This window comes from Carcharhinus amblyrhynchos, chromosome 8 (genome assembly GCF_965287045.1).
Source record: "Carcharhinus amblyrhynchos chromosome 8, sCarAmb.v2.hapA, whole genome shotgun sequence".
Taxonomy (NCBI): Eukaryota; Metazoa; Chordata; class Chondrichthyes; order Carcharhiniformes; family Carcharhinidae; genus Carcharhinus; species Carcharhinus amblyrhynchos.
Genome location: NC_137331.1, coordinates 82,825,243 through 82,851,999, shown reverse-complemented (window position 1 = coordinate 82,851,999; position 26,757 = coordinate 82,825,243). Strand labels below are relative to the sequence as shown.

The window sequence follows — 26,757 nt, the reverse complement described above, 5'->3', positions numbered from 1 at the left end:
CGGCCAGTCAGTCTCTCAATTCAGTAGGCTGGGGCCAAGAAAAGGATTTCAAAAGTGGTAGACAAGTTCTAGTGACAACATTGTTTACCACAAAACTGCAGTCCCACCTTACTTCCTCCCCGCTTCTCCATAAATATTGGAGCATTTGGCTTTGCATTCAGCATGTCATATGGGAATCTCTGTCAGGGGTGGTAAAGGTATCAGTACTAATGACCTGACCAAATAAAGGAAGAAACACTGAGAGTCACATACCCATCTATTTTCCTCACAGCTTCCACCTACTGAATGTCCAATAAGCTGAATGCTGGATGGACACTGATAAGGTAAAATGCAGGGATCTCCAGACCTTGGTCTTGGCTTGCTTACCTCGCTGAAAAATAAATACTTCTTCATGAAGACCTCAAGATCAGTCTAGAAAATGTTTGGGTTTGCATCCTTTACTTCCTGTTACATTGCCTTCCTGTTTCCTTCAGACAGCAACAGTGAAATTGGTGAGGGTGGGAAGAGGTCAATAGAGTGGGAGGAAGCTGGTATAGAATACAAACATCGACACAGCTCAGTTGGGTGAATGACTTGGAGATTTTCTGTAATTATGAAGGGGACATCAGGCCTTATCAGCTGGTCCCAGCAGCTTCTCACCCTAGCAACTCACCTGAAATATTATAATAACTTGACCCAACCTTCAGATACTTTGACGGGGTCCACTCTGGGTGATTGTAAGCCTTGTTCTATCATAGTAGTGACAGCAGAGCAGGATTGTGGAATTTCAACCTCGTAGTATTTGCCAGAAGTGAAGTGAAGTATAACAGGTTGCAATAGAGAACAGAAGGGGCAAAGACAAAGATTTGGAGGCTGAACTGAGATTTATGTAAAGGAAAATGTATTTGATGTGTTTCCAGTGCTGCCGTTTACAGTATGTAAGGGACCTACATTTTGAGAATATTTAACAAGAAAACATAAATGAGAACAAATGGCTCAGTGTTGTCTGTCATTAAATACATTGTGGGATTTTACAGCCTTGCTCGGGTGAAACCAGAAATTCCTGCCTGAGGTCAACGGTGATTTCCGTTGTTGAACCCTTGCCCGCTCCAACACCGTGGCAGGCGAGGTGGTGGAGTTCTAGCTATTAAGCAAAAAACATTTTGATAATATTTCAATGAATTATCCATAATGTCACAAACAAAGTCCGTATTGGTCTGCACAATACATATCTAGATAACTGAAACGAAGAGTGTTGGACCCAAAATTCTGATGGGTGGAAATGGAACCGAGGCAGTGCAAGATTGCCACTGACTATAACATTGTGGCATTTACTCCACCATAATCAATAGGGTTAGCTAAATCACGTGGAGAAAGGTATTCAGACTATCTAAATCTAGCCTGCAATATCTTAAATACTTTATGGATAGGCAGCAAAAATCTGGGGAAGGAGTTTAGTGGACCAATTGGAGATAATGATGGAAAGGGATACTTAATAGCTATGGTTCACTATTTCTCAGGTTATGTACCATCAAGGCTGACTCTTTGCTGATCAGTGGGTTCTCGGATGCAGTGTCAGTAAAAATGACATGGCTAGAGTTCACCTTTACGATGCTGTCCCCTCAGTCAGTTCATTCAACCTTTCTGGACAAGATATTTCCCCATATTAGAGCATGTGTGTTATTGCTATGGCAATGAGAGATCTCTTGAAGTTCTGTTACGGTCAACTTGGTTCAAAGAAGCTGACAATATCAGAGCACAGCCAATTATCACTGTTAACACAGCCATCAGCTAATTACCTAAGCACAACACCAGAAAAGGTTTATGATCAACATAGAGAGTCACCAGAGATAGATGCAGTGGTGTTTAGAAACAGTGGTAGTAAAAATACACAGTCACAATAAAGCTATTTTATGAAATCCAATGTTCCAAGGGATAGCAGTTCTTTGTTTTTCTGCATTTGTAAAAATGCTTGGAGATCAGCTTGCCAACAAAAAAATGATCCTCATGTTCTTCCATACTGAAGTGTTCTTCTCTTCAGCAGACCAGTTCTCATACAGTCTTAGAGAGCAATGTGGTTTGTAGGCTCTGGTGGAAGGTACTTCCTAGTTGGTCTTTTCTCCTTGCCTGTGGCCTTGTCAAATATATGAGAATACCAGAGTAAATCCCAGGATAATAGCTCTGCGGAGGAGTCGTGCTGTCACCCGGACTTTTGTGCGCTTGCTGCATGGGTGAGAGGTGTTATAATTCAGATCAGAAACTCCATAGCACTTTATGAAGCCTGCCTGGATCATAAGTTTTGCATTTTGAATTTAGCTAGGATAAGCACGATATATTTCACCTCAGGTATGATTCAAATGACCCAAGAGGGAGCTTTTATCAAAGTATATTTAAGAATACAGTTAATATGTGTAGAAAGAAAACTAGCAATAACTTTTATCAATTACAAGCAAAAAACCATAATAAAAAAAAACCAATCTTGAACAAATATATCTAAAATGTTCTAATCAAAAAAACTTTCCAAAAACCCTTTCTACAAGTCTAACACAGCAAAGGCTAATGCTCATTTGATACTGGAATTGAGTCATTTGGTTGGAGAATTGAATCACTGAATTCTCAGCCTTGTAACTTCTAGCAGCCTCTGGTTACACACAGAACAGTCTGAAGTCAGAACAATTTCCCAGAATGCCAGCGAGAGAGAGAGAGACTCTAATCAAGCCAACCACCAACATTAGATTTTCCACTCTAGGCATACAAGAAGCCTTGCTTTCAGCTAACCAGTAGAATTTCCAAAACAAGGGAGAGAGAGAAAGAGAGAAACACTTCCTTTCAGCTTGATGCCCACCTCCTTCTAAACTAAAACGGCTGCCAGCCAAACAGAAAATGAAACCTTAAATTCACTAGGAAACAAAATCAGTCCCGAACACATGACCTACCAACCAGTCTTCCTCCTAACAATGTAATGTCATAAAATAATCCTAGAAAGTACCTGAGGCCCATAGTAAAAACAAACAAAACCCCATTTAAGCCATTGAAGGAGCAATAAGAGGACTTCTGGCAGATGGTCCAGCAACAATGAGGAAACACACTGAAAAGGTCTGCTTACAACTGCAGAGAACCTGATTTTTTAAAAAGTCTTAAAGGTACACTAATGTCACAAAGGGCACGGGGTGAGAAGAAATTTCTGCACTGGCATTTTCTAAGGATATTTGGGAAGAGTTTTGGTGGCCTTGTGAGAGGGTAGAACACATGCCATGAACTCGGGCAGAGAGTATGGCCAGCTTTTTACTATTTGACTCTGGAATTGGGATCTCAACTGTCAGAGTTTTTGTCTCCTTAAGGTGACAATTTTTTTACTCAATTGGTTCTAAATTTTTTTTTACTTAAATACCTTCTAAACCTCAGTGAGTAAAGGCCCAATCTGTCCAACCTTCCCTCATGATGTAACCCTTCAATCCCAGGAATGAATTGAGTGAATATTCTCCAAACTGCTTCGAATGCATTTATGTCTCTACTTAAATAAGGAGACCAAAATTGCACACTACTCTAAATATTGGCTCACCACCACTCTATACAATGTAATAAAACATCTCTACTTTTATATTCCACTCCCCTTACAATATATGATAACATTGCATTTGCCTTTCTAATCATTTGCTGTACCTGCATACTAATGTTTTGTGATTTTTGTATTAGGGTCTTCTCCTAGTTAACCAGATGTCTTCTCCAAGTTAACACAAGCTATTCCCACCTATCATCAGAAGGCATTAACTATAGCTTCAGTGTTCCATGCAGAACGCACAGTGACCAAGGATGCAACGTTGAGAGCAAGGTCACAGAGAATCCTTTCGAGGCTTATTGTATTGTCAGGTGTAACCCTGTCACCAAGTGCCAGTAGTAGTGGGCGGTACAGTGTGAGTAGATCATTTCTGTGCCCAGCTCTCTCAGGACTTTTTTGGGAGCAATTTTGTTGGGCTGGAGAGGGGACAAAGCCAGTGCCATGGATGGGAGCTCTCTACTGTTTGACTTTGCAGCTGGGCTCTCAACTGTTTGATATTTTTGTCTCCATAACTGTTTTGCTGAATAGGTTTGGTGTCAGTGAAGTGTCACTGAATTGGAATCTTCATGCGTTCAGTGTGCTTTTTCCTGCATTACAGTCCCACAACAGAGGGTGTTTAATAAAAAAAATGCTGAATGGGTAACCTTTAGAGTCCTTGCTTAGCAAGACAGTTAACGCACTTCGGTCAAAGCTAATGTTGCTGACAAGGTTTGTGGACAAAATCTGTAAACTTAGCCACCTCCTAGCTTAAGGCAAGTCATGCATCTAAATTATCTCTCTTTCAGGTTTAAATCAGGTGAAATTCTGGCATAAATGGCAGAGTTTCTGGGTCAGCAGCTTTTGGTTTCATTTGCGTTCACACATCACTTTGGGGGTGGATGCATCTATTGCCAGCACGCAGTTCTACTGGAATTTAGCGCGTATTTTAGAACAGGTGTAATTCTCGGGTAACTAACACAATAAATTCTGTATCTCTTACATTCCCAAGATACAAAATCAAAATATTTTGTATCTTGTGTCAATATAAAATCTGAAAAACAATGTGAAGATCTAAAATGACAACATGCAAAACTTAGCAACAGGGCTACTGACTGTGCTTGAATTATTATGAAGACTACAAGTTTGGAAACGATTTTGGATTTTACTGGTGGCCTTCTGTATTACTGCATTCACTCTTATAAATTATCCCTTTCTCCTGCGATTTCAGCCATCTATTCTACTGGACTTGCTGGGATCACATTTCTTCTTTGTCTCACATTTTATAATTAAAATCCATCAGGGCATGAAATTGACAAATGTGAGCATATTGCTTTCAATGACTGGTAAGTGCAGGTTTCACTCTTTCTGCACGCCAACAGAACAAAGAGGACACACAACAAAGACACAAACTAATGCTAGATGATACCAATAGCAAGCAGGTAAAACAATACCTGTCTGGAGGATATAGCCCTTATCACCCTATCAGCTCTGCTGCAACACAAAGGAATACAGTCTCTGACCGATTTCACAGCTAGGTTTTCGAATGCACTGAATAAGAAACAGAGCTTTGTTGATTTAAAGGCTGGAGAAACTTGAGCAAGTGCGAAGATGGGCAATAAGAACTTTGTGGGGGTAGTGGTGGTTCCAGCGGTGGGGTGGAGTGGTGGTTGGGGGCGTGGGGCTTGGAATTAAAATGAGCCAGCTGTTCTCATGTATTGGCAAAATACACTGTAACAATAACTTCAGTGTTCCCTTGTTTAAGAGTCAGCTCTATTCATTAAGTAGTTATTCTATTTTGATATTCTACATACCTAGGCTGTCAGATCACCTCATGGATCTTCAGGATGTCCTTAATAAATTCTTTATCCTGCAGAAGACACCTTTAATATGGACTCTTCATCACACTTCATTCTGGGTCCTCCTGTATATTGATTAAATTGCCTGGTGGCACTTTGACTACCAAGACTTTTATAATGAAACCCAATGGAATCAACAAACACTGCATCCCATTTATTAAAAATCTCTATTTCTATGTTAAAATGCAATAAAATTTAAATTTATATTTGATATACTTTGGGAAAACTATAGTATTCCATACAATGGGTGAAATTTAATGAAGGCCATTTGCACAAAACTTAAGGTGGGGGGGGTGTTGACGGTTGCATTAGAATCATATCAAAACATGCTGTTGTACTGCAGCTGACAGACTGTGGATCGATTGCGATTCTTGCCATTATGACACTTGGGGAGCTTGAAGGGGTGGGGGGGTGGATTCTCTGGGCTAGCTAGCCCTGATCGCAAATTGTGATGGCCTGGAGAATCAGGAGTCGGTGAGAAAGCGAATTTTGCACTGGTTGCCAAACCCACTGTGACCTTCCCATGCAATGCTACCACCACCGCCAATTAGGCTCCTGGCCAGGGCGGGCAGGAAACCTATAAATATTCAAATACACACATTTCAGTATAATTAGCAGGCTTGCAGCCTGAGTTAACTTTTATTAAAGTAAAGATTTTAAAGTTTACTTATTAGTCACAAGTAAGGCTTACAAGTAACATTGCAATGAAGTTACTGTGAAATTCCCCTAGTCACCTCAGTCTGGGGCCTGTTCGGGTCAATTCAACTAACCAGCACTTCTTTCAGAATGTGGGAGGAAACCGAAGCACCCGGAGGAAACTCATACAGACACGGAGAGAATGTGCAATCTCCACACAGACAATGACCCAAGCCGGGAATCAAACCAGGTCCCTGGTGCTGTGAAGCAGCAGTACTGGCCTTCATTATTCACCCACTACCCCAGCAGGATCTGCACTTGGGACGCCTTTCATCCAGGTCCTCACAAGCAAAGATCTGGCACGTTGAACCACAAAGGTCGAGGAAGCACCACCAACCCCTCAGCAATGAGAGGCATCTCCCCTACCCCCCCACGCCATGCAGGCCTGAGGTTTATCCAACCTGACCCCTCACTCAGCCTCCTCCCTTCCTCCTCAGACTACCCGCGTCAGACCACCACTCAGGCCCCCTCACCCCTCAGACTCCCCACTCAGCTTCCCTACACGCCAAACACCTTGGCAGTGCCAACAGTTCACTGTCCCAGGCATCCTAACACTGACACCCTGGCCTGGCACTGTGGAGACTCAAGGGGGTAAATCCATTATTCCATCTGCCCCTCTGCTGTTGCCAGGCTGCAGAGGAAGGGTCCCTCAGGGGTCTTGGACTAGTGGTGAAGGGTTGATCTCATCATTCTTTGTTGGGATGGGGTGTCATGTCTGAAATGCCCCGTCTGGCCTTGGCAGACCTTTCTTCTTATCAACTGACACCAGGATCGCTGCCATCCTGCCTGCCCACATCATATAAGTGCATAGGACCCATGCTTCCATTATGCTAATTAGCAGGCGATCATGTGACTGCATTTAGCTGGCTGCTTTATTCTATCAATAACACTCATTTCTGCTGCTACAGCAATTAAATTACCTCCCAATGGATAAGAATTCCTTAACCATCATCTAAAATTACATTTGTGAGAATCTATCTGACCACTATTCGGATTTCTGACGAAAAGGAATCCTTCTGTTAGTACTTTATGTGAAATTTTAAGGTTTTTAAAATACCTTCACAGCTTTGTTGGACATCTTCACAAATGCATTTGCAGTGCTACAAGATCCAACTATCAGGCAATCCTTCCCTCGAAGGATAGCTTTGGGCTGTCAACTGGAGGTCTAGAATTCTAACTGACATTTAAATTCACACTATATGACGCTATAATGTTTTAGGGAAGGAGAAAATTTTTGTTCACCAGCCTTCCCCTCAAGTCACCCACCAGATTCTTAGCTGTGATTTTGATCTAATATTACTCATTGATTAATCCAAGTTTCAAGCGCTTTATTTGGGTTGACTCAATCCACACTATTACCACACTGTGGCGCAGCACGGTGGCACAAGGGTTAGCACTGCTGCCTTAACAGCACCAGGGACCCAGATTCGATTCGAATCTTAGGTGACTGACCATGTGGAGTTTGCACATCCTCCCTGTGTCTGTGTGGGTTTCTTCTGGGTTCTTTGGTTTCCTCCCACAGTCACTGGCCATGTTAAATTGCTCCTTAGCATTCAAAGATGTGCAGGTTAGGTGGATTAGCCATGGTAAATGTGTGGGGTTACAGGGCAGGGTAGAAGGCCTGGGTAAAATACTTAGTCAGAGAGTTGGTGAGTCAGTGCAAACAGACACCTAGGCACTCAGAGTCGGTGCAGACTCAATGGGCTGAATGGCCTTCTTCTGCACTGTAGAAATTCTATATTTGAAAAGCTAAATACAGTGGTTTCCCCTCCAGCCCTTTGAATTTCTTAAAGATATCTTTTGCCCTCCTACAGTAGGCTGCAGGCCCCCTACCTGCTGCAGCAGCAGCTAATCTTCCAGATGGCACAGCAGAGGCTGCTGAGTTGCCAGCTCTCTGCTAGGGCCAGCAATTCTCAGGGACGGACTGCCATCCTGAATAGGGCAGCAACCCCAGCATTTAATTGGTTGCTGCATGCAAGTCCCACAACGGTGGGCTATCTGCTTGGTTGGTAAAACTCTATCCAAATGTTCAGATCCTCCATTAGAATTGTTCCCTCAGCTATTCAGCTGGAGTACTGTGTCAAATTCTTATTTTAGAAAGAATGTCAAGGCTTTTGAGGAGATTTACTGGAATCTACCAGGGAAGAGGTGTTTCAGTTATGTGGCGATACAGTTGAAACTGGGATTGTTCTCTCTTTAGAACAACAAAGATTAAGGGCAGATTTAGCAGAAGTGTTCAAAATGCTGCAGGATTTGATAAAGCAGACAGGGAGTTTAGTTTAATAGTTTAGTTGTTTATTCAGTTTAATAGTTTAAAAATAATTGGCAAAAAAGGGACTGGAGTAGATGAGAGTCATCATTTGGAATGATGTGGAGATGGCAGCATTGGACTGGGGTGGGCAGAGTCAGAAGTCTCACAATATCAGATTAAAGTCCAACATTCCAAATAAACCTGATTCCAAATAAACCTGTTGAACTTTAACCTGACGTTGTGAGACTTCATAATTTGGAATGCATTGCCTGAAAATCAGTGGAAGGAGATTCAATCATAACAATCAAAAGGGAATTTAATCTCTACTTAAAAAGGAAACATTTGCAGGACTATGGGGAAAGATGGGGGAGGGGGATTAATTGGTGGCACTTCAGATTTAATGACCGCTTTCTGTTCTGATTACCTCTAATATTATTGGAGGTCAGGTAGCCAGTTATCTTTCCTGAAATATATAGGTGAACTAGCTGCATTTTTATGATACGGTGAACAAGGTGCCTGCTGAGTAGGGTGGTGGGGTGTGGGATGGCAGGGTGGAAAGATGGCAGAGCGGTCAGGTGGCAGAGTGACAGGGTGGTAGGGTGGCAGGGTAGTGAGGTTGGGTTATGGTCGGGGGAGTGGAGAGTTGCGGGGGAGGGGAGGATGTTGGAGAGGGTGGCAGGTCAAGATGGAAGTCAGAAGGTTGGCGTGAAGTCAGGGGCATCTAGTTACCCAGTAGTTAAACATGGTTGTTTCAGTCTAACATTTCCTGGGTAACTACTTAGGTAACTGAGTCAGAATCCTTCAAAGTCTCCAACTCTAACTCAGAGTTGGAGATCTTTGTGGCGGGTTCTGAATGCAACGGAATTGCCCATCAGAAGTTAAAAGTTCCCAGGCAATTTTCAGAGAGTCCTTGCACTGGAACGTCCGAGATGACCCCCAATGCATCTTCCAGGTTACCTCCTGGGTGTGATCATCTAGATGGAAACTGAGAGATCTGGACCATTGTACTACTTCGGCATGAATCACCCAGAATTTTACTCCAGCAACATGATATTTAATGGGGCTCTACATGTTCTGTTGAACTGACATGAACTGGTTTTATCATTTTTTAAATAACAACAATGAATTGTATGAAAAACATAAATAGCAGGAATTGCTGAAAAGGAAAGCTTCACACTGAAAGAAAATTGTCAGTGCTTTCACGCTAGGAGATGTCTCACATTTCATTGACATTTCTGCACTGTGATGTCATGCTTATGCACATGAGAACAAACACAGTCTCCAAACCCCTTCGTGTAGGATTACAGCAAAGCAATGGTGTAATTGTAAAAGAACTTGAAGATGTTGTGATACAAACAATCGATCATTTAAAATGAGAAAGCAAAGAGATTAGTGAAGACACAATGGCCTTCGAAATGGGATCGTATGATCAGCCATCAGAAACCCTGGAACAGAACATGAACCTCAAGGAGTCAATTCAGGAAGAAAGTTTGAATTTGGGGTTGCTATAGTGATGGTAGGTCAGCCAGGCCTTGGGAGAAGGGGGACAACTAGGAAAGGGAAAAAAAAATGAAGGTTAAGGAAGCGATCAGGAAGATGGTGGTTCGGATGAGATGGGATAGGTTGAAGGTGGTGGTGGTGGGGGAGATGGCATGGATCAAAGGATGGCCAGTTGGCAAACGCATGGTTTTAATACGGAGCGGGGCAAAATTCTCCTGCACTTCTTAGCCCCAGGTAAGTATTTTTTAAAAAAACTTACCATCATAGTGTAGATAAGTTAAAGTTATTAGTGTCACAAGTAGGCTTATATTAACACTGCAATCAAGTTACTGTGAAAATCCCCTAGTGGCCACACTCTGGTGCCTGTTTGGGTACACTGAGGGACAATTTAGCATGGCCAATGCACCTAGCCAGCACTTCTTTTGGTCTGAGAGGAAAGCAAAGTTCCCAGAGGAAACCCATGCAGACACAGGGAAAATGCGCAGGCTTCACACAGACAGTGATTCAAGCTGGGAATCGAACCTGGCTCCCTGGCACTGTGAAACAGCAGTGCTAACCACTGTGCCACCGTGCCGTTCAAAGGGAGCAAACAAAGGGCTGTTTCAGGATTTGAATCTGGGACCTCTCGCACGCTCATGACCTGATACCCCTAAGTGAGGATCATATCCCTAGACCAACGAGCCCGCATTAAAAAGTGATAAAAGGTGATGGATGGAATATGGAGATTGAAGTTCATCGCTAGCAAAGGTTGTTTAATGGTTTCAAGCAGAGCGGCAAGGGAACAGAGTTTATGACAAGGTGACACTGCCTGAGTCTCTGTACAATTTCACTGAAGGAAAGTTTAATCCATTCTTGAATTAATAGCAGACAGCCTGGTGGCAGTGAGATGAAGGGTAGGGGTGGAGAAATAGGGCTTGGTTTCAGGAGAAAAGAATTGAAGCTGATCCCATAATTGCAGATGAAGTCAACACGGAGTAAGATTGAGGTCACTCCATCTGTCTAGGAATACAATAAAGCTATTGCTGAGATGTATTGGGTGCATTGGGACAGGTGGGATTGGAATCATACAAACATAGCAATGAACAAGCATTTCCAAGTAAACCTTAGTTGTTTTATATTTCACAGGATTAACCCCAAAATTATGAGAAGTGAAATGATAGTGCTACATAGGTGTCATGCAACAGCTTAGCTTAGTGTCTATGTTAAATGTTAAAGTTCTTATTGTAATCCAAGTCCTACATTAACAAATCTAAACAGATAATAGCTAAGAGAATCAAGTTGAAAAAAAAATTCACTCGATGCAATCATTTTCTTTGAATTATTAAAAGGCTTCTGAAATCCTTCTATCAAGAAGGCCATTTTCATAAATCAGCTGGCACACTAACCTTGGCATTGAGTTTCCCTGAAAGGTTGCACGCACCTGAAGATGTTGTGTGCCGCAATACAGCAGCACAGCACGCAAGAGACTGCCTTTGTCCAAAAATGGTCATAGGAATGATGATTGGAACAATGCACTATTTTTGGCAGGTGATAGCAGCAATTGGCAGTTTACCTGCAGAGCAGCCATTGACTGAGCCACAGAACCACTTGCTAGAGTACACAAAAAAATGTACAGTGGGCAATTTTTTCAGAAAATCCATTTTCAAGGGGTATGCCTGCTCCAAATAGAAAACCTCACCACATGAAAGCTTTCATTAAAATGTCTAAATGTAATTAAGAAGATAATCTGAGAACCTGCATAAATCATTTGTAAAAGAAAAATACTTTCCCTTTCTAGATTTCCATTAGAAATGAGGTCATCTCCCTGACTGCTGCTCCTGGTCTACAACTTAGGCTGCAAGAATAAAGAGAAGGTTTGGAGATTGGAAGAAGAGTGGATATAAGTGAGCAACTGAGTATCTACATGGAAAATCAGGAGGAAAAGAACAGGGAACTTCAGTAAGTGCTGCTTATTGGCACCATATCTGATCCTCCCCATATCTGGTTAAGGCAAGCCATGTTGGTAAACCCATTCAGGATAAAACATTTATCTTAAAAATTTGCACTTGATTTCAAAAGCTTGAAAGAAACAGGGCAGAATTTTCTTATCTCACCCATCACGGGAACCAGAGTGGATGGGACAGGGACCATGCAAAGGTCCACTGACTTTAGGTGGGATTTTCTGGTCTTGGGGTGAGCGCAGCCGAAAAATCCTGTGCACAGTTCTACAGCGCCTTTCACAGCCTTAGGTATGTCCCAAAGTGCTTTTAAACCAACGATGTACATTTGAAGTATAGCCCCTGTTGGAAGAAATTCAATGGCTAATTTGAACACATTGATTTCACAGATAGCAATGTGATAATACAAATTGGAGCAGAAGTAGGCCATTCAACCCCTTGAAAAATCATCAGATAATCTGTCTTTATAGAATCATAGAATCCCTACAGTACAGAAAGAGGCCCTTCAGCCCATCGAGTCTGCACTGAACATGATCCCACCTAGGCCCTAACCCCATATATTGTACCCGCTAATCCCTCTAACCTTCGCATCCCTGGGCACTAAGGGGCAATTTCTTAGCATGGCCAATCAACCTAACCCACACATCTTTGGACTGTGGGAGGAAGCCGGAGTACCCGGAGGAAACACACACCGACACAAGGAGAATGTGCAAACTCCACACAGACAGGGACCCGAGCTGGGAATTGAACCCAGGACCCTGGAGCTGTGAAGCAGCAGTGCTAACCACTGTGCCACCGTGTTGCCCACTGTCTGGTGGTGCTTGTTGACAAATAAATATTGGCTAGAACACTTTGGAGAATTTCTTGCTCATTATTGAATTAATGTCATGGTATCTATGGCAGGATATATAGACATAGTTTGACATCTCATCACCTCCAGCAGGGCAGCATTCCCTCTGTGCTATATTTGAGCAGCAGCATTGATATTTTCTCTGGAGTGGAACTTGAACATACAAACCTCTAATTCAGAGCCTAGAGAACCATTTTCCTAGTCAATTGGAATTGGGTATGCATGTGTGTAGGAAGTCAAACCCCCTGAAATTGATGTCTGGTTGGTATCCTGACATCATAGAATCTCTACAGTGCAGAGGGAGACCTTTAGGCTATCAGGCCATTGAATCTGCCCCAATTCTCCAACAAAGCATTTTGCCCAGGCCTGAACTCCGTAATGCCAACAATCCCCTAATTTATACGTCTTGGGACACTAAGGGCCAATTCAGCTAACCTGTACATCTGTGGAAGGAAACTGGAACACTTGGAGGAAACCGACGTAGACATGGGGAGGACATGCAAATTCGACACAGAATCACCCAAGACTGGAATCGAACCTGAGTCCCTGACGCTGTGAGACAGCAATGCTAACCTTTGCACCACTGTGCTGCCCATCATCCTCTCCTCTTTTGGATTCTGGTGGTGTGGGATTGAAAGCAATTGGGGAACTTCCATGGATCTGCAGTTAAGTTACTGAAGTAATTAAAAGCCAATTAAGAACTTTTTGAACACTCATTTCTGAATTTTTCAGCCAGGATGCCTGTATCCTAAGCTGTCAACAACTCATCAGGAAGCTGAATGAACAGCAGGAAGATATTCTTCAGTGAAACTGACAGGCTGGGAAGGCTTTGATGAGTCACACTGAAGAGTTCAAGTCGTGGTCTTTGGAAGACCATTGTTGAAAGTACTCCTCACTATTCACTCAGAAAGTGTTCTCACTATTTGCCAATTTGTTAAAAGTCACTTTATTTGTTCTGCACTTCACTGATCTCCAACTGCATTTCTCCACTGCCTGAACAAAGAACAATATGGCATAGGAACAGGCCCTTCGGTCATCAAGTCTGTGCCGGCACAGATGCTTCTCTAATATTTTCTTGCCTCAACGTGGTCCATATCCCTCCATTCCTTGTCTATTCATGTATCTACCCAGATGCCTTTTGAACGTTGTGATAGAATCTGTTTCCACGACCTTCTCCGGCAGCGCATTCCAAGCGTTCACCACTGTCTTTATGAAAAACTTGCCTCTTATGTCTCTTTTAAACTTTTCCTCTCTCACTTTCAGCCTATGCCCCCAAGTAATTGATCCTTTGACCCTAGGAAAAAGACTCTGACTATCCACTCTATCCAAACCTATCATAATTTTGTAAACCTTCATCCTCCGATACTCTAATGAAAACAGTTTGTTCAACCGTTCCTCATAGTCCACATCCTCCAAACTAGGCAATATCCTGGTAAATCTCTTCTGCACCCTTTCCAATGCACCAACATCCTTCCAGTAGTGTGACCAGGATCGTACACAGTATTTCAAATGTGGTCTTATACAGCTGCAACATGATTTTCCAACTCCTTCACTTAACACCCCAACCAATAAAGGCCAGTATGCCATATGCCTTCTTGATCACCTTGTCCACCTGAGTTGCCACCTTCAGGGAACTATGGATCTGCATACCTAGATCCCTCTGCTTGCTAATATTTCTACTGTTTACTCTATCATTTCCCTCTGCAGTTGACTTTCCAAATCACATCACCTCACATTTTTCAGGGTTAAATTCTATCTGCCATCTTTCAGCCCAGTTCTCCAGCCAATTTATATCTTGCTATAACCTCTGACAATCCTGCTCACTATCCGCTCTTCCCCTAATTTTTGTATCATCTGCAAATTTACTAATCAGACCACTCACATTGTCCTCCAAATCATTTATATATTACAAACAACAGAGGCTGCATCACTGATCCTTGTGGACACCACTTGTCACAAACCTCAATGCTACTCTCTGCTTTCTATGCCTAAGTCAGTTTTGTATCCATCTTACCAGCTCACCTTGGATACCATATGACTTCACCTTCTGTATCAGTCTGCCATGAGGAATCTTATCGAAGGCTTTACTAAAGTCCATGTATACAACATCCATTGCCCAGCCCTAGGCAATTTTTCTTGTCACTGCCTCAAAGAACTCAATCAAATATGTGAGACACAGCCTTCTCTTCACAAAACCATGTTGCCTATTGTTAATAAAGCTGTTCTTTTCCAGATGTGATTCTTGCCCCTAAGACCAACTCACTGATTGTATTATCCGTGACTTCCTCAGTATCATGTATGCCCCAAAGTGAATTCATCTGCAGTTCCAGAGCCATCAAGTGGTCTAAAAGGAGCTGCAGTTAGACACACTTCTTGCATGTGAAGGAGCCTGGGACACTGGAAAGGTCCCCGAGTTCCCACATTGCACAAGAGGAGCATGATACAGGTCTGGGATCTCCTGTCATGACTTAACCCTTGAGTTAACTTACAAAAGCAACCACAATGCCAGGAGGAAAAAGAGAAAACAGAAAGGAAAAACTACTTACCATTCACCAGCCAATTACTTCCCTGCTCACTGTGATGCCACGGTTTGACTTCTTTCTACCTCTCACTTGCCCTCAAGTCTCCCTCGCACGTCCACCTCTCCACTCCTCCTGAAGATAAGCACCTCTCTCCCCTCGGCACCAAATTCCCACAGAGTTCCAAATTTCCGATACCCTCATTCTGACTGAATCTCACTGCCTGCCTTCACCATGTGATGGGAGCAGCCTATTCAGCTGCACTTTCCACCCCGGGCAAGGGGAATGAACAGAAGCCACTGCATTGCCAACAGCAGCAGTAATATCAGCTGTCTTTTCTTCAGCTGCACGCCACTCCATGGAACACATGGTTTGGACAATCAAGGTCCAGCTGAAAGAAGGTGGGACCTCAGCGCCTCAGGAGTCTGTATGGGTATGTCGGCCTTCCAAGGCCTCCTCTACACTCCTGCAGTTGCTGCAGCCTCAGAACTCTAAATGCAGTAAGTACCTAGTGGAGTGCCCCAGGGGTCGGTGCTGGGGCCTCAGCTATTTACCATTTATATAGATGATCTGGAGGAGGGAACCGAGTGTAGGGTGTCGAAATTTGCTGATGACACCAAGATTGGTGGAACGGCAAATTGTGCGGAGGGTGTGGAGAGTCTGCAGAAGGATCTAGATAGGCTGGGCGAATGGGCCAGGAACTGGCAAATGGAATTTAATGTTGGCAAGTGCAAGGTGGTCCACTTTGGTAGGAATAATGGTAGGAAAGACTATTACTTACGTGGCGAAAAACTGCAGCACGCGACGGTGCAGAGGGACCTTGGGGTCCTTGTGCATGAGTCGCAAAAACCCAGCCTGCAGGTGCAGCAGGTGGTCAGGAAGGCGAATGGGATGCTGGCCTTCATAGCAAGGGGGATTGAATATAAAAGTAGGGAGGTCTTGCTGCAGCTGTATAGGGCATTGGTGAGGCCGCAGCTGGAGTACTGTGTGCAGTTTTGGGCGCCGTACTTACGCAAGGATATTTTGGCCTTGGAGGGAGTGCAGAGGAGGTTTACTAGGCTGATGCCGGAGTTGAGGAGGTTGAGCTATGAGGAGAGGCTGAATAAATTAGGCTTGTACTCGTTAGAGTTTAGAAGAATGAGGGGAGATCTCATTGAGACATATAAGATGATGAATAGGATGGATAGGATAGAGGTGGAGAGACTCTTCCCGCTCAGAAAGGACAGTAGGACTAGGGGGCACAGCCTCAAGATAAGGGGGGGGGGGGGCGGTTTAGAACGGAGTTGAGGAGGAATTTCTTCACTCAAAGGGTGGTGAATCTCTGGAATTCTCTGCCCGTTGAGGTGGTGGAGGCTGCCTCGCTAAATATTTTTAAGACGCGGTTGATGGGTTTTTGATAATCGAGGGGATTAAGGGTTATGGGGAGAGGGCGGGAGTGTGGAACTGAGCCACGACAGATCAGCCATGATCTTATTGAATGGCGGGGCAGGCTCGAAGGGCTAGATGGCCTACTCCTGCTCCTATTTCTTATGTTCTTATGTAATTGGAACCCATGCTGAGGACCCTTGAATGTGAAATCCTTCCTTTGACAGAATAGATAGTGGTCCCACCTGCCTTCTCTGATTAGGTGGGCAACCCAGAGCTGGGATGTGAATAGCATGGCTGAGTTAAAGAGCCAAATCAACAATTCGCAAATTTGGTTACTGACCTGGGAATGATCCCACCATTCTGGCAAGGACTAAGTCTAGAAGATCCTACCCATTGAATCACACCTGACACTAGTATTTCATTTGTTACTTCATAAAGGTTAATAAAGTGAAGACATTCAATAATGCTATAATCTCTTATGTGTTACAGAGGGTTTATGTTTGCTGCACTACAGTGTGATTGGTTTAGTTACAAAAGTGGACAATTATACACGAACCACCAGTAACTGACACTTTGAAAACCAGGGTCATGGGAGACAAATGTGTTCCTCCTAGCAACCGATCAGACTATGCACTGGCAAAGACTAGAGAACATTGTTCTCTATTGTTCTGTGTTACTGGAGTAAGTAACATGGTATTTGAGTTTGATCATGGGCTGCTCCAACAAAGTATAAAATGATCATCCTCGTAGGTGCTATTGTTTTCATCACAAAAAAACTTTGTTTCTAACTTAACCAACAGGAATTTAAGGATTAAAATTAAAGAGAAAAGGAGCAGATTCATCACAATTACAAAATAAACAATTTATCAGTTCTTATGCCAAAGATGACAGGACAGTCCTTATTTCATGAACAGTTTTACTGGCATGGGTCCAAAGTGGGCAAAGAGATGGCAATTAAAGAGGTTTTGGTTTTCATCACTCTCTTATATTTCTTCATTGCATGAACTCCCCAGTGCACCTGAATCTTACTGTAACAGTTAGCATAGCAAGTTATAATTGGTTGGGCAAGATGGGCCAAGTCTGTTGCTTAAGGTTACCTCAGGAAGAATAATAATTTTGATTAATACTAATAATGAAGCAGCCATAATGGGTAAACCACATAGATTACTAGGTATAAACTGAAGCAATAAATGCTCAGAAATTGAGAAAATAAAAAGCCTTGATTTAATTTAGAAGCTCAATAATAGTAGCATTCTCACTACTTTAAGGTACGTTATTAAAGTTTTTCAGATTAAATGTTTGCATCAAGGATGATGTGTCTCCATATGTTGTGGCTCTATAGCTTAAACCCTTCCTTAAAACTTTTTACGTAGCAAAAAGATGTAAGATCTTTTGCGTCCAATGCAACTGAATATATCCAAATGGATTTGCAGTGCATTGCCATTAGATATTTAAGTACTTTGGAAGCTGAGAATGCTGTCACAGTGCCAGGAATGCTCAGATTCCAGGTGCAAAGGGGAGGGGGACAAAAGCTGTAATGCATTCCCAGGCAAAGAATGTTGGTCTATCTTGAGACTCAAAGATAAAGGAGTTCAGTGACGCAACAAAATAATTTTTAAAACAAATGCATTTACATTTGCTTAAATGAAGCCGATAGAGCTGATGGAGAAACAGAATCTGAAATATCATTTGCCTTTCCAGTAAATATTAGAAATTATTTGTTCTTCAAAGAAAGTGGACACTCATTGAGAACAATGTTGCAGGTTTTTAATGTCACTATTTAACAATATACTTCCCGAAGCAAATCTACTGCTATTTTGTAATACAAGCATCAATTTATTTAGTGCCAGGCATTGTAATATCACATAAATAACTTTATTCTGTGAATTTATTTATATATCTTATAAACTGTCAATTAGTAACAAACATGAAGTCTTTGCCTCAAATCACATACTACTGCCCAGCTCGCAGTTCAGATCACAGGTTTTGTCTCATTTTGGGATATTTACCTTATCTTTGCACATTATGGCAGCACAGAATACGGCATTGCTGGAATTCTACTGCCCCACCCACCATGGGAATTGGAGTGGGCGAGGGCGGACAATGGGAAGGTCCATCGATCTCGGGTGGGATTTTCCAGCCTCAGGTCGGGTGAGGCCGTAAAATTCCACCCCTTAGGCTGAACAGATTACACTGGTGTTTATTAAGACTTTTCCATCCTCTTTCATCTAACCCCACCAACATATCTTCTTTTCTCCCTCATAGGTCTTTCCAGTTTCCCGAACTGAAGAACAGAATGGAGTCGGGGCCATGAATTGCCACCAATTCCAAAATAATTCCTGACATTTTCTCTGACTCCTGCAGCAATGCAGTGAAGTGAGTGGATACCAATCTCTTAGACTGTACACAAAGATTTTGCTTCTCAGGCATAATGTTTGTGTGTTTTGTGTTTGCCTTGAATATCTGAGAGTTCAAACCTCCTGTGGTATGTGGATTAATGCTTCACGATGCACCTTGCCTTAAACAGAAAGGAATCTGACATGAAACTTAAAACATCAAACCAAAATGTGATTTAGGGGTTCAAGAAGGTACCCTGGCAAGGAAGGCCTTGACAGTGCCAGTGGAATCTACGTGCAAAATTTTCCACCCTTAGTCATTATCGTGGTGTCGAAAAGGCAGCAAACAATTTCCACACAGTAAATTCCCACACACAGATATTTGATTATTTGCATTAGTGATTCAGATTAGGGGTAAATGCCTGTCAGGAGACCAGAAATAACTCCCTTGCTGTTATTTGAAATAACGTCCCAAAATCTCTTCTGATTACCTGAGAGTCTTTATCCGAGATCAGGATCCCAAAGGGTAAATTCTCAGAGGACCATTTGAGCCTCGGTTTACTGCCTTAGACAAAACATGGGAACTGTGAAAGTACTGCATTGGAGCGTCAGCTAGATTTTTGTTTTTAAGTCTCGAGTGGAACTTGAAGCCAGAATGTTTTGACACAGACACAAGAATGTTTTCAGCTGAGTCAGGGCTGACTCTAGCTGTTGTGAGAACAACAAACAAATATATTCACAGGATTCATATATTTAACACAGAACTGCATACTTGTGTACTTCACATAGGAATAATGTGTATAGCTGCAAATTTTTAAAGCATATCTTCATAAACACACTTTGTTTTCCTATGGGGAATAGTGGGGATGTGGTGGAAGTATTATTGAGCTGATCATCAGCCTGTTGAACGTTTCTTTCATGGCCAGCAAGTCCTGGTGTTGGACTTGAACCCGGAGCACCTGGTGTAGAGGTCGGAACACTACAAATTGTGCCACAAGACTTCCTCCCAGCTGCAGCTTAGCCATGGAAAGATCATGTCCCACTTACTTCTGTAACTGTCTTCATATGCCATGTTCACTTTTCACAGTGTGATAAACTGGATGATTTAATGTGAGTTCAAAATACCAATAAGGTAGTGAAATCTAATAAATTAAGTGGAAATTCACCTTGAAGTAATGATAGTTAACTTGGTTTGGGCTTCACCAGGTCTTTTGAAATTGTTTGCCAACTTTTCTAGGTTTGCATACTTAACTGCAGACAAATGCACAACATTTATTTGTGTACAACACAAGAAGTTGGGGTGGGATTTTCCAGCCGTGCTCGCCTCAAGGCTGGAAGATCCTGCCTGATGTCAACATTTTGCATGGTCTGAGTCCCATCCGCTACAATACTTGTGGCGGGTGGGACAAGAATGCCCTTGATGTCAAATCTTAAATAGCTTTACTTTCTGGACTTTTATTTGTTCTTGGAATGGGAGGCACTGGCAAGGTTAGCATTTACTACCTATCTGCAATTGCCCTTGACAAGTTGACAATTGACAATTTGTTTATACTGATGGTATGATAGTCATATTACTGAGGATCAAGAAATGAAAGAGATGGCAGCACATGATGTTCGCAACACTGGAGCATGTGTTCATGTTTGTATACTTCTCATGTTGATTTCTTGATGTTGCTGCACAAGAATGTCAAGCAGAGGTGCTTTTCCATCAAGACAAAATGAGAGCATGTAGGACTGAATTAATTTCCAAATCATTCTTGCAACCCATCAATGACATTGAACAAGATCTGAGAGGAAGCTGCCCCTTGCACACTTGTCCATAGGTGGTGAATGGCATGGAAAGGAAGCAAATGGGGAAGAAAACAGACACTAAAAGAATAATAATCTGGAATGCAAAATCCTCCTGCACCAAGTATCCTTGAACATATTCTATAAGGCTGCAAAATCAGCCATGATCTATTCCAAATTCTGAGTAATTTTCTGCTTTAGTGTGACATTATTTATTTAGAACCTTTGCTATCATCAGGGCGGTAAAGTTGGCAGCCAATGCTTTTGTATGTAAGAAGAATATTAAAGAAGTGAGGAATAAGATAAATTTGCTCCATCAAAAACTTATCCCTCAGGCATGATGGCTTTCTCATCATGTTATCTAGTTGTATTCTGAATAACTCAAAGAGTTATTTTATCTCCATTATCACAAACATTTATCACTCCTGGCATTTTATCTTGCAATCTGGTGTAAATTTACTTTCCATTAAATTCCACTTTTCTTCTTTATATTTTGTTCGTTCAATTTGAAGAAATAATCTGAGTATACTGTATTTAATGTTAATGTTTCTAGATGAGAATCCCGATGATGGATCAGACATCCATCAAGAAGAAGATTTCTCTGTAAACTTTGGCAGACTCCTTTATAAATGAGCTAATTGCATTACAACTTTCCTATTTATTCCTCAGGGATCCAGTCCACATGTGGATGAATAACCATTGGCAGAATTGATTGCAATGATACCAGGATGTTGCCTGACCTTCGCCAGGATGTTGCTTGGCCGCAAGGGTGTTGACTATGAGGAGAGGTTGAATAAACTAGGACTGTTTTCACTGGAAAGATGGAGGGGAGACCTATTAGAGGTTTACAAAATTATGAGAGGCATAGACAGGGTGGATGGTCAGAGGCTTTTGCCCAGGGTGGAAGTGTCATTTACAACGGGGCACAAGTTCAAGGTGGGAGGGGGAAAGTTCAAGGGAGATGTGTGGGGGAGGTTTTTCACGCAAAAAATGGTGGGTGCCTGAAATGTGCTGCCAGAGGAGGTGGTGGGAACAGGCACATTAGTGACATTTAAGAGGCATCTGGATGAGTACATGAATAGGAAAGGGAGGGATGGGGGCTGAGTAAGGACAGAGGGGTTTTCTTTAGTTTATTTAGGACATTATAATCAGCACATACTTGGAAGGCCAGAGGGCTAGTTTCTGAGCTGTACTTTGTCCTTTGATACCCTTTTTCCTCATGTTTACTTTTTTAGTTAAAATTATCAGATAACTCCTTGTTTCAATGGACTTGAATTTTGTCTTACACGTGCTGAAAGAACTTACTCTTGATAACATGATGAAATCAGCATTTCATTTGTCCTTTCAGAACTTACTTAAGTCTCTAGTCTGGGATAATTGTGTGAGAACTAGTTGTGACCAATACTGTATTCAGGAGATGCTATTCAATGGTTTTGAAGTCTGTAAATGCAGTATAATTACTAAATCGATGTCAAGCTCTGCAGTACCCTCCACACTTATTACAATCTCAGAATCGCTGGCTTTTAATACATTGTTTAAATGCAGCCATTCTTCTCCAGAACCTAAAAGGTCAATTAGCTCCTTAGGGAATCAGCATTGCTCATTCTCTGATTAATACATTTCAGAACAGTACTGTGGGAAACTAAGAAGAATACATTGCAGTCGGCTTTTTCTAATCCTATTAACCAAACTCACTGTTTTTTCTTCATTTATCATGACAGCCTCTCTACAAGTATTCTCAGTAGGTAGCTTGTGAAAATAAGTGGCGCTTTATTGTGAAATTTTCTCCTATTGTACTGAACACCAAAGAGCATAAAATCTGTACACAGATGGGGTTTATTAAAAGTGGCCTATATTAAACAGCCAGAAAACGTAACATTTTAGGAGTGCTTTGTGTGGCTTCATGCTGTTTTATACATAAATTGACAGGTCAGCCTTCAACACCATTATTCCTACAAAACTCATCTCCAAACTCCACGGCCTGTGGCTTGGTTCTTCCCTCTGCAACTGGATCCTACTTCTAACTCACAGACCACAATCAGTTGGAATAGGCAACAATACGTCCTCCGTGATCATCCTCAACACCGGTTCCCCACAAAGCTGTGTCCTCAGCCCCTTGCCATGCTCCTTATACACCAATGATTGTGTGGACAAATTCCCCTCCAATTTGATTTTCAACTTTGCTGATGAAACCTCCATAGTGGGTTGGATCTCAAACAATGATGAGACAGAGTACAGGAAAGAGATAGGGAATCTTGTGAACTGGTGCGGTGACAATAATCTCTCCCTTGTAACAAAACAAAGGAATCATAGTCAACATGCCCCTGTCTACATCAATGGGGATGAGGTGGAAATGGTCGAGAGCTTCAAGTTTCTAGGTGTCCAGATCACCAACAACCTGTCCTGGTCCTTCCATGCCGACACTATAGTTAAGAAAGTCCACCAATGTCTCTACATTCTCAGGAGGCTAAAGAAATTTGGCATGTCTGCTACAACTCTCACCATCTTTTACAAATGCATCACAGAAAGAACTCTTTCTGGTTGTATCACAGCTTGGTATGACTCCTGCTCTGTCCAAGACAGCAAAAAACTACAAAGGGTCATAAATGAAGCCCAGTTCATCACGCAAACCAGCCTCCCATCCATTGACTGTCAAAACTTCCTGTTACCTCAGAAAAGCAGCCAGCATAATCAAGGATCCCACGCATGTCGGACATTCTCTCTTCCACCTTTTTCCATTTGGAAAAAGATTCAAAAGTCTGAGGACACGTACCAACAGTTTCTTCCCTGCTGCCATCAGACTTTTGAATGGACCTATGTTGCACTAAGTTGATCTTTCTCTATACTCTAGCTATGACTGTAACACTACACTCTGCACACTGACCTTTCCTTCTTTATGAACGGTATGCTTTGTCTGTTTTGCATGCAAGAAACAATCCTTTTCACTGTATACTAATACATGTGGCAATAATAAATCAAATCAAATCAGCTCTTCTTTGCAAATAACTTTGTTAACCTGACTTTTATTGGGCAGTAATATGGTCAGTTCACCATATAATAACTAGACAAGTTGCACCTTATTTAATCCTTTAGCAAATGAATTATCATATAATCCATTTGTCTTCCAGTTGTTTTAAAATGCTTTGGGGGTAATTTTGATCTTGTGCAATGATGTACAATGAGCAATATCAATTCCGTTACCTGTTGTATACCTATCCAAATTTTCATTTCTATTGAAGGCAGACATATTTCAGGTACGCTGGCCCAGGTTATAATTAAGAAGGTCCTTGAGGGAGGGGATACCCTTTCCCAACATCAGCAGGTGTGTCCCTAGAGCAACAGTGGGCTTGGCCTGAACAGAGATAGTAGACAGTCATTGCCACCAGAATCATGCTTTGCGACGTTGGAAGAAGTTTAAAGATCCCCGAGAACACAACTCCTTTACTTTCCTCCACTTTTCTCAGCAGCATTTCAATTCCTCCCCCACTAACAGTGCCACCCTTAGCTGCTTCAATTTTCTGTCACAACTTTTTTTCTTATGAAGCAATTTCCTATCACAAATAAGCAGTGCAGGCGGTAGTACAAAGGGGCATTACAAAGGGATAATAAAAATGGAAAATGCTGGAAAACCCAGCAGCTCTGGCAGCATTTGTTGAGAGAGTAACATTTTCATTTCAGACTTTGTGATATTTTGCTTTTAAATTACAAAGGGATATTAATGGATAAAGTGAATGGGAAAACTCTGTGACAATGAATTTCAATGTAGGTAAATGAAAGATCTTCCAATCTGGACCTAAGAAAGATAGAATATTACTTTTTAGATGGTGAGAAGTTAGAAATAAATGGAGGTCCAAAGACACTTGGAGATCCAGGTATATAGGTCACTGAAATGTCATGAACAATACGGGAATAATCAATAAGGCTAGTAGAAAGCTGATCTGTGCATCTGCAAGTCTAGAACACAAAGAGTAGAAGTTATGCCACAGATATATTTAAGGGGAGGTGATGGCCTAGTGGTATTATCACCAGACAATTAATCCAGAAACTCAGCTATTGTGCTGGGACACAGGTATGAATCCCACCATGGCAAATGATGGAATTTGAATTCAATAAAAAAAGATCTGGATTAAGAATCTAATGATGACCCTGAAACCATTATCGATTGTTGGAAAAAAACATCTTGTTCACTAATGTCCTTTAGGGAAGGAAATCTACTGTCCTTACCTGGCTTACCAGTGACTCCAGAACCACAGCAATGTGATTGACTCTCAATTGCCTTCAGGCAACTAGGGATAGGGCATTAACTACTAGTCACACAACTCCCACAAATGAATAAAGAAAGTTACAAAGACCAGTTGGACCACATCAGGAGTAGTGTGAGCAATTCAAGACACAACACCTTTGGAATATCTTAGCCTTGGAGACAGACTAGCGGAGTCTCGATTCACCAAAATGAGACTGAACCCCAAGATAATTTGTAATCCCTGGAAGTTGGAGCAGTGTTTTAATCAAAAATTTCAAGATATTAAGAGGAACACATAGGCAGGAATTTTCCAGCTGTTCTTGGCAGTGGGATCTTCTTGTTCTGCGTACAGTACATTCCCGCTGTAGGTTTCCTGGCAGCAGAGGGTGCCGCAGACGGTGCATAGAACAGGAAACCCCATTGACAGTGGTGTAGAAGAACCACTGTAGGCCAATGTCAGGCCACCCCGGCCACATTGAAACACATTGCCGGAGGCGCGCAAAATCAAACCCATAGGGTGGATAGAGAGAAACTATTTCTATTGTTGGGGAATTTAGGACTGGGGGCAAAGTCCAAAAATTAGAACTAGACCTTTCAGGAGTGAAATTATCAAACATTTCTATACTCAGTGGCAGAAATTTGGAATCCTTTCTGAAAACTGCAATTGATGCAAGATCAATTGCTATTTTTAACTTTGAGATTGAACCAAACATATGAAGGGATATGAGACAAAGGCCCAGGTCAGCCTTGATTTTGTTTAATGATGAAGCAGACTATTTTTGCTCCAATGTTCCTACAAGGGCACATTATAACACCACTGTGTCTCAGTAGAAATACACTCAGCTCTTCCATTCTTCTCCTCATACCAAGGATTTTGGATCTTGTGGTTTCTGTTTAATGAGGTTGTTGGCCTTATTCTTTTCAGCTGCAGTAGTAAATGCAATTTGTGTCAGTGTCAGACACCTAGTGGACAGTGGGCATATGATTAGCAATTAAGCTCTACCCCAATGTGCCCTCCCACCCTATTACTGCCAAGAAACCAACTGATAAAAGATTCGAGTGTACCAGAATGATATAAGACATGTGGAGTTGGAAACTGAATTACAAAATAAATTGCAAATTAAAAATTTTTCCTTAGGCCTTAAAAACTTGAAAAGTGAATGTTACAGCTTTAAACAAGTTATTCGATAAGTTTCACCTACCTCACCTACATAACTGTATTTGCATTTGAGAATCATTCTGTAAAGCCTTGTCCGATTTTCATCCTCGAATGGCATAGTTCCACTGAGCAAAATATAGGAGATCACACCTAAAGCCCACATATCTACTGCATTGGTGTAAGGTTTTCGCAACAGGACTTCAGGTGCAATGTACTCTGGTGTGCCACATGTGGTCCTCATGGACCAGTCTCCACCTTTATTCCCAGAATTGGCAAGTCCAAAATCAGTGACAAGGATCTTGGAGTCTGATCCTGGGTGATAGTAGAGAAGATTTTCTGGTTTCAAATCTCTGTGTGTAATCCCTAAAGTATGTAAGTACTTGACTCCATCTAGAACCATCTGTAGTACCCTCGTGGCATCTCTCTCTGTAAATGATCCTTTGGCAATGACACGGTCAAAAAGTTCTCCACCAGTAGCCAGTTCCATTACCATGTAGATACGATCTTGCGTCTCAAAGACCTCGATCAACTGGATGATATTGCGATGGCTCACTCTTCTCAGCACGTTAAGCTCAGACTCGCACACCTCCTTTCCTTCCTTAGCCTTGGTTTCAATCATTTTGATGGCAAAGGGCTGTTTGGTGGCCCTATGTTCAACTCTCACCACCCTGCTGAAGCTTCCTCTTCCAATGAGAGCCTTGATGTCATATCTGATGAAAACGAACAGTACAGACTTG

The 26,757-nt window shown here is 42.1% G+C and overlaps 1 protein-coding gene across 1 annotated transcript in view; it reads right to left on the bottom strand.

Annotated features, from left to right (window-relative positions):
- LOC145347053 (serine/threonine-protein kinase H1-like) overlaps nt 1–26,757 on the bottom strand; it is a 62,161-nt gene that overhangs the window by 12,582 nt on the left and 22,822 nt on the right. The window contains exon 2 of the mRNA XM_080194953.1: nt 26,064–26,730. Within this exon, the coding sequence (XP_080051079.1) occupies nt 26,064–26,730 (667 nt within the window). The remainder of the gene's footprint in view (nt 1–26,063; nt 26,731–26,757) is intronic.